Source organism: Danio aesculapii, chromosome 1, assembly GCF_903798145.1.
Source record: "Danio aesculapii chromosome 1, fDanAes4.1, whole genome shotgun sequence".
NCBI classification, from domain to species: Eukaryota; Metazoa; Chordata; class Actinopteri; order Cypriniformes; family Danionidae; genus Danio; species Danio aesculapii.
This window is the reverse complement of record NC_079435.1, coordinates 34938488-34948108: the sequence shown is the minus strand read 5'-3', so window position 1 is coordinate 34948108 and position 9621 is coordinate 34938488. Positions and strand designations below refer to the sequence as shown.

The 9621-nt window shown below is 32.4% G+C and overlaps 1 protein-coding gene across 1 annotated transcript; it reads right to left on the bottom strand.

Annotated features, from left to right (window-relative positions):
* Positions 1-2576: 2576 nt before the first annotated feature.
* ppa2 (inorganic pyrophosphatase 2) lies at positions 2577-9051 on the bottom strand. Its single transcript, XM_056459260.1, has 12 exons — positions 8839-9051; positions 8469-8533; positions 8277-8315; positions 8145-8198; positions 6297-6416; positions 6112-6198; positions 5809-5935; positions 5598-5725; positions 5422-5510; positions 3497-3566; positions 3370-3409; positions 2577-3295 (listed from the first exon to the last, which is right to left on the bottom strand). The coding sequence occupies exons 1-12, from the start codon at positions 9011-9013 to the stop codon at positions 3273-3275; spliced, it is 1017 nt and encodes a 338-aa protein (XP_056315235.1). The 5' UTR covers positions 9014-9051; the 3' UTR covers positions 2577-3272.
* Positions 9052-9621: the final 570 nt, after the last annotated feature.

The following is a 9621-nucleotide window of genomic DNA, read 5'->3' as shown; positions in this document are numbered from 1 at the left end:
GTATGGGTGTTTTCCAGTGATGGGTTGCAGCTGGAAGGGCATCCACTGCATAAAACATAGGCTGGATAAATTGGTGGTTCATTCCGCTGTGGTGACCCCTAATTAATAAAGGGACTAAGCCGAAAAGAAAACAAATGAATTAATATTAACTTTGATATTTTTATGGCTAAAATTGTTATTATTTAAATAATTACTTTTATTTTTAGTATTATTAATACTATTTACAGCTTAAAGTACCTTTATGATGAAGTGTTAACAAGCTTTAGGGAAGCACCTCTCTAAGAATTTGTTCTTGGATTATTTAAAGGTATCCAATTTTGGCCTTTTTACAAGATGTAAAACAAGTCTTTGTAGTTTCTGGTCAAAATACACATTAGATCATTTTAACCCTGTTAAAAATGTCAAATATTGGGTCAGAGGGAAAAACAGTATCTTTTTTGCACATGTGCCTTTAAATGCAAGAGTTTCTCCCACTCTCTTTTATGACATTTTGCTTCAGTAAAGTAACTAGGCTCGGATGTCAGAATAAACAAAGCAAAATGACACACATCAACTCGATGAAATGATGAAACAGATCCACAGTCAAATACCACAGTAAGATAAATGGGCCACACACAAATAAACACGAGCGGTTTTTTTTTTTTTTTTTTTTTTTGACAGGATGCTCACTAAACGGATAAGTATGCTGCAGTATAGAGATCCATTTTGGCTAAGTTACTGTACAAAATAACCTTGGTTTCCCGTCCCGGTATACAGTTGTGTACACCATGCAGCTGTGTTGATTCCAGCGGTTTGAATAACGTAGCTCAAAAAGTATTTCAAAATGCTATAGAAAAGCAAAGAGTACCACTTACTGCATCTTGAAGTGCAGATTGATCACATAGAGTTGGAACAGATCTTGTAATCACAGTTTCTTTGCAAATCCTGTTTTGTGGACATGATTATACGAGTTAATAGATACTGACACGTAGTAATACGCACCTGCCAATCAATATTGGGCGGTGAAAACCGCACTGCTAACGTCACCTTGCGGTGGGCCTCAAAATCGCCGCGATCAAGTGATCAGGAAAATTTAAAAAAAAAATAAAACTTGTCACTTAAAAAGACTTGTGTTTATCACTCCAGTATGACTGAACACACACACATTTCAGTCCAAACAGCTTGCAAATGTTGATTTTGCTTGATAGGTGCCCCTTACAAAACGGCCACATAGATGTTAATGTAAGTAATAACAAGAACAATGCTTGAATAGCATTTATTAATCAGTTCAACATTAACTAATGCATTATTAAAATCCAACACTTTGCTTGTTAACACTCTGAGTTAGCCAACAAGAGTAGCGCTAGAGAGCCAACAATTATTTTCATTAAATAGCGTTAAAATGAAAAAGTTTAATATATGCATTGTTCATTGTTTGTTTATGTAAGTGAATGCATTAGCAAACATTATTACACAGCTGTCTAGAATACTTGATTCTGATTGGTCAATCATGATATCCCATGTTATAAACTGCTGAAACTAACATAGGCTCATCCAGGTACTTCAAATCATCTTGACAAGAAGCCGTGTAATAAGCACAACGAAGCTCTTCAGTCTTATAGTACAACCCTCCATGTCGATAAGACTGTCAGGAATTATTCATCAAACTGCCTGGATGTACTTTATCTGTTACTGGACTACATGTCCCATATTGTAAAGCGTTATTATAGCATTCTCATATATTCTCAACATTTTTTCTTGAAGTGTAACACATACAAATAAATACTTGAAATGTATTTAGATTATTCTCAAATTTTTAAGCATTTTTCTTGAAATTATTTTCTCAAAACACAAAGACTTTATTCTGTACACTTTTTGGGGGTATTTTTCTTGAAATTGTACTAGCTTGATATCTTGCATTACGATGACTTAAATCTCAAAATGGTTTTAATTTTTTATATTTTCTTTTGGCCCTAATCCACTTTTGGTAGCTTACAGCTGTTTATTTCTTCCGATCAAATCATGAGTGAATAACATTAAATGCAGGTGTAAACATTTTGAACTTGCCCACTTTCTCTTCAAACTGATCTAATGCTTAAAACATTACATGATGTATTGTTGGAGTGCTCAAGTGTTAAAATTTACTATTTGATTTGAAGGTGAAAACTTGTTCTGCACAATGTTCTCATAACTGCATTTCATTTCTTTGTGTGAATTCAGCTCACTGAACGAGTTACAGATTGATTATGTAAAACTAAACAAGTGTTAAGGCAAAAGTTGAGTGTTATCCTACACGCTGAAAGGAACAATTCTTTCACACTTGTTAAAAAAGGCCAATCAAGCAGTGTGTATTTAGAATGATGAAATTACATTTAGGCTGGTCTGTTTCAGCATACCAAAACTACTCAGTAATGTCACAATAACTAAAATTATAGAAGGCAGGCTTTGATCACTTTGAATTGAAAAGATTGAATAAACCATTTCATTTATAATTCAGAACCAAACATGACAAGTAACATGCTGCATTGTCAATACAAAAAAAATCCAGTTTGTAATCTTTTATTTCTTTAAAACAATTTGATTACTTAATTTTTTTATATTTCCAAACTCCCCATGTACAAAATAAAACATGCTCAAATGTTCATGGCATGATAATGGCTTTGCTACAGACCATTTGTGAGTAGAAATTATAGGTTATCTGGTAACGAGTGGAAGACAATTAAATGTACGTAATACAGAAATAAATTGCTGGAACACTGGAAGGCAAAAAAAAAGTTTATTTTAAAAGAATATGGTCACCAAAAATGCCCTTTGAAGCTAAAAAAAAACCCTAACCTGCAACAGTTAGTCTGATTTGTTTGTTTGTTGCAACCGGATGCCCTGAACAATTCTGAAAACAAATACTATATCTGTCCTTGATAATAAACATTTAATACAATCTTACTTAGAAACTCAAGTTGCAGAGACTGTTAACTATTCAAACTTCAAAGTATGAAAGGTGACATGATTTTGGCACTGAAAAAAAATGTATTTTGTAAATATGTAAATAACAATAACCATGTACAAAAACTGCAAAAATACACAAATGATTGGTAAGAAAATTCACCACGAGTAATCAATTATTGACAAGTGCTTTCTCCTTGTACTAATAAATAAAGCAATGTTTTAAAAATAAAACATTAATAAAACAAAAATACGTCGAGTACATTACACTGTACCCATGCAATGGCAGCTTTTGCTCTTTTCCACCTTATGATAGTAATCACTTCACAAAGATGAAGAGTTTGTCATTTTTAGAGGAAGTGCCACTTGTCCACTGCAAAACAGAAACAATAAGTTGAAGTTAAGTAGTTTGTAAATGTAAAGCCAATGATAAAGTCCAATATTTACCTTCAGGAGATATGGGAAGGGGTTCCCCATATTCTGCGGTCTACAACAACAAGAGAGTATTTGTCTTTTGTTTCCAAAAATGGGGAAGAAAAAAAAAGAGTGAGTATTAAAGGACAAAAAAACTCACAGTTTGAACCACAGCACTGGCTTCTGAATCACTGCATTTGAAGGGACTATCGCACAAGGAGGAGTTTTGACTAAGAAAGAACAAGAGCAAAAAAAAAACAACACAAATACTGCCATTATAAGGACTAAAAAATGTCAATTTAACAAACAATGTACATTAGAGGTCTACCATGATCAAGCCAACATTTTCAATTCCATTACCAGAGAAATTCTCTCCCTCACGTTTTTAAAATCAACTATCAAATCATATGTAAAATCACTATTTAACTAATAAACCAAAAACCCAACATATGCCATAATTTCAAGTAGGGCTGCCCAATATATTGTTATTGCATTGTGCGCAAAATTAAGTTAACAAAACATTTATCATTTAAATGTTTTTATCATTTAAGTCAGGTTAAATTATTCAGGCATAAGAAATAACATTTCTCACCTTAAAGATTAGAAAGATTAATTGTATTTATGTGTATATACACGATGAAGACTATACAGAGTTATTTTACATTGGAATTAGGGCTGAACAATATATCATTTGAGCATCAATATCGCAATGTATGTATGCACAATAGTCACATCGCAGGATTATATATGATTTATTAAAGATTAAAAGATTTACTTTTTTATTATTTATGCAATTATGATTGTTCAATATCTGTACTTGAATACCATTAGACTCCCCTGAACACCATAAATCACTTATTTTTGATCTGCCACATTTATATATGCTTGTAATTTATTAGGATATTTATCAGGATTATATGATGTATTGCAGAGTAAAAGACAACAACGTTGTTATTTAAAAAATTATTTATGTAATTTTGATCATGTTATTTTACATTTGATTGTTCAATTTCTGTACTTGAATACTGTTAGACTTCCCAGAAAACTATAAAGCACTGTTTAATTGATTATTTATTTTTTGCTTGTGATTTATTATAATGTATGCAGGTACACTGCACTGAAAAAGACTAATCATCCCAGTCTTGAAATCTTTCAAAACAGCTATTCAAATCATCGGGTGAAATTATATTCATATCGCAATGTATATCACGACAAATTAAAATATTATAATGTCAGATTTTTCCAATATCATGCAGCCCTAATTGGAAAATTTAATTTGTGTATCTTAATATTGGTCAACATCGAGAAAATGATAAAGCACTGTATATATTGTGTGTGCTGTAAAATTGCTCCACAGTATTTCTCAATTTTTGTGATTAGTTTATTATATTTTTTTGTAGATATACTCTCTTACAAAATCATTTTGATGCATCTAAAATTATTAATTCTTTCCAAATACAACTATATCATCAGGTAAAATTATATTCAATATTGTAATATATATCATAGTAGAAAAATAAAATATCGCAATGTCAGTTTTTTCCAATATCCTAATATCCAATCCTGTTTCCTAATTTCAAGTCTATTTGTTAGCGAAATAGTTATTTTGAACTTTGGCATTACTAGTAATTAAATAGTTAAATTTGATAAAAGTAAACATCGGTTAACATATCGGCCCCTAAAATCGTATCATGCATCAGCCATTGTTTGCCCTGATTTCTAACTTTACTCTTTTGGAATTAAGTAAAGTCAAGCCATCTTTGTTTCTATAGTGCTTTTACAATGTAGACTGTGCCAAAGCAGCTTAACATAGATTAAGATAAAATTTAAATCCAGAACATTATTTCAGATCGTGACAGGGAGGAGAGTTGTTGTAGAATGTTGGTGTTCAATTTAATTTAGTTCAATTTAAACTGTTCAGTTCAGTGGTCACCAGACATATGTCAGCTAAAGGATGATCAACTGAAGGGCAGCATTACAGCCCCATCAAGCAAGGAAGTAGTGACATTGGAAAAAAAAAAAACACATCGGTTGACGTCTGCAATCCAATGTTATTAAATCTGACATTAAAAATCTCTCACTTACCAAATTATTTCATCATCTTTCATCTTTTTTCGCATCACCAATGCTTTCCAGTAGCTGTGTGTTGATTTTATGACTTCCATGGCAAAGTCCTAATATGATAATGACAACAAGAACATTAGATGACTGATCATTAAATGCATTTACACATCTCTTTCATAATCAATCTACTAAGCTACCTTATCCTTAAATTGTCCATTGAATGCAAACTGATTTTCAGGTTTTCCATCAGGCACTTTATATTTTTTAAACCAATCCACTGTAGCCTCAAGATGTCCAGGTTTAATCTTTCTCACATCCTCAATACCTGTTAATGACGCACCATGTGAGATTACACGGTCATAAATGAAGACAACATCACCTAAATATAACATGTTAAAAATTACCCACTGTGAAGGCTTGATGAATCAGGGTCCTCTACATTGATGGCTATCACCTTCCAGTCAGTCTCTCCTTCATCTATCAAACCTAGAATCCCAAGCACTTTAACCTGAATCACCTGCCCCGTAACACACACCTGAGACAGAGATTAACAGGGGACTTAAAAAATTAAACAGATTTAAAACAAAAAGGAAAAATAAAATATGGTAGTAAGCTTATTTTATTTTAATATATTTTATTTTGCAAAACACAAAACTGAATTACACGTTAAATGATTTTGCAAGACATTATTAACCATGCAATTTTACCAACCTTCGAGCCAATCTCACACACGTCTATTGGGTCATTGTCTCCACAGCACATGGTTTCCTTGTCAGTGTGCTTGGGATCTTCCCATGTCTTCACGTATTGGTAAAACATATGAATGCCATGAAAATGAATATTAGTAAGAGCAGATTTTTTTTTTTTTTTTTTTTTTGCAAAAACCAGAACATCACCTGCGGAAGTGCACCATAGTTCCAAATGTATCCTTTGTGTGGAAAAACATTAGCTACATATCGTAGCTTGCCTTTCTTCACATCTTGCTTGATCGGGTTTAGTGGTTCCTTTGTGGCTATCTGTGGAAAAAAAAACCTGATAAACATTCAGAAATGTGACACTAAATCACTTACTATTGTATTGGATAATACAATATAACATACTATTGTATTGCTCATCAAAACTGTTTTTATTGATAGATGTTGCACTTAATATTTAATAAATAATACTGAATTACACAACTTAGATATTAAGCTATAGATCTATAATATAGATATAAATAATATATCACATTATTATATACAAAACTACATCTTTTATGATTTATATATAGAGCTATATATTCAAACATTTTTCCAACTAAATAGTTCTTCTAATCTAATTTAATCTAACTTCAAGAATTAGATTCAATGTTAAAATCCAACCATTGGCAAAATCAGACAGGACATCTAAGCCAAAATCAGATACTCAGATGATGAACAATGATCAAAAACCTTATTCTAGATTTTCAAGATTCACTTTTGTTGTTTATTTAGTTTGTTTTTCTGTTGATGCTAGATGCTAAAGCAACCTGCGGTCCTTTCATCGTACCTCGCTCAAATGATCTAAGATGATTTAGCACATCCTGGATTTTTTGATCTTGATAACTGATCTCTGGCTAATTTCATTCTTCAAACAAGTTCGCGAATCAGATTAAAATGTCTGGATGAACTGATCTGAGATCCCTGCATGTGTTGTGAAGGACTGATCTATATTGTGCTGTCAAATATTGTGCATGTCTATTATCATACAGAAATTGTACTAAAGCTGGATCAGTATATTAAAATAGTACGCATTTGTATCTAAAAAAAAATCCATATTAATAAATGTTCTCTTTAATCCCCTTGGGATGAAACACCCCGTTTTTGTACTTTTATTTCAGAGTGCAGATTGCATAAGTTTTATTTATATATATTTTTAAACTGATATGCATATAAACATAAATATTATTAATTATTTAATGTTAATAATTATTATAAATTATAAATGTGTATATATAAACTTTTTAAAACTATTTTACCAAGTGTATATAATCTATAGCAGGGGTGGGCAAACTCGGTCCTGGAGGGCCGGTGTCCTGCACAGTTTAGCTCCAACTCTGATCAAACACACCTGCTTATAGATAATTAGTGATCTTGGAGACACTGATTAGCATGTTCAGGTGTGTTTGATTAGAGTTGAAGCAAAACTATGCAGGACACCGGCCCTCCAGGACCGAGTTTGCCCACCCCTGATCTATAGGTTACTACTGTAAGAAAATATGAGCATTTGGTACATACTTTCAGTATTACCTTTGCTTGAAATGAGCTGATCTAATCTCGTTTATATGAAATAAACCTGCTCCCGATCCTGGATCGTGGTGCTGAAAAAAGTCGTGCTGAATTTGTTACAGAGGATGTCTGATGATACTGACATAAAATGACACAACTTTAAAATGTAATAAGACTTGCATAGTGTGTTACTGAAAAAACAACCTTGCTTTGATACGAGTAATCATCAACTGGAGCTTTTGATTAAACAAGCTCCTTTTCAATAATAAAGTCATATTTTTATACATTTAATTTAATGCGCATGACTGGACCCCTCTCTGTGGATGCACTGTTTTGATGATGATAAAGTTGAAGTGGATAATTTTATTAAATGGATTCTACTATCAATACCCCATAACATTACTAATTGATAATATTTTAACCCCAAGAGTAGTTATAACTGGTGGGCATGATTTGTACCATGTCTCAAGAATCAATGATAGAAAAAAATCCACATACCTCCATCTTAGCATTTGACCAACGAGGTACTTCTACAACCATATTAAAAAGGATCTGTTAAAGACAAAAAAATAACACTATTATCATATGCTTTACAATAATGTCCTGATGAATGGTGAATGGTTACAATACCCCATTCGTTTTCATTTTCTTTGGTGGAACACCACAGTCCTGAAATGAGAGACATACAATGTCATTGGAAAATAGAGTAAAATTATGCCAGTTGTCTAGATTTTTTTAAAAAAAACTTTCTAAATGAATTAATCATTTATTTACTAATGGCACTGATATAAAGTAGGCTGCACATATTCACATTATGCTAACCTGTTCATCAGCAACATACAGAGGGATGTCATGGAAGGGGGATAAGTATTTCCCATCTGAAGTTTCTGCAAAACAAACGTTGTAATATTTATCATTTTAAAATGTACACATTCATTTATCTCAATGTATCAATAAAGATGTATTTGTTTTTATATATTTCTGAATAAGGCTTCTATAATAACGTTTAAAAATAATAATTCTACGCCTTTGCCCTTTTTTAGTCCCAAGAATCTCCAGCCGTTAGCCTTGAAAGCGAGGTAACGTTAACATGTTTAATTAGCAATTATCATTTCAGATGAGAAAATGTGGAGGACCTAAAAGAATGTTCGTGTTTGTAGATGTCAGTCAAGCACGTGAAGGGCAACCTTACTTAAGTAAATCCTGTAGTCAGTCGAGTTTGGTCGTCCTCTCTGTTCTGTTAAGTAATGGACCATTTTTCTCATATGAATGGAGGCTGCTGAAATTAAAGACTTGCTTTGTCGAGAGGAATGTGTACAGAGAAAAGCAGCAGAAAACTTCGTCGCATGAATGATAACTGAGCACATTATTTACATCCACTTACATCGGTTCCTGATTGCGAGTGAATGTCTCACACATTCATCGTCACAAAATCTTTTAGTTGTTCCATACTGCCACCTATCGTCACATAAACGTAATTTACAACAAAGGAACGGGACCTGGAAACCATTTGGAAGTTTTTTCCTTAGAGGACAGAACATTTTAACTTACTTAAGGTGTAAATGTATGTGGCCTATATTTAGAATGTAATTTAAAACGTGAAAGTAACCACGTAAACAAGCTATGTTTTGGACTTCTGAGCAAAAAGTGCATGTGACAAGTGTCATAATCTATATAAAAAGTTCTGAAATGTAACAATGTTAAAATTAGGAGCATTCACAAAAGAGGGACCCCTACCTATAAAACAATAGATGATAAATTATAAAATAACAAATAAAACAAAGATAAAATATTAAGTAAAAAAGCAGCTGTTCAAATTCCAAAGCCGAACCATGGTGTTTAAAGTACAGCCAAAAAGGTACATTTAATTTCAGTTATATTCTACAGTCAGTAGACAACTCACAAAAGTAGTTATTTGACAATATGACAAACCCATCTGTGAGCAGGGGAAATCTTTCACATTTCTTATGTTTAT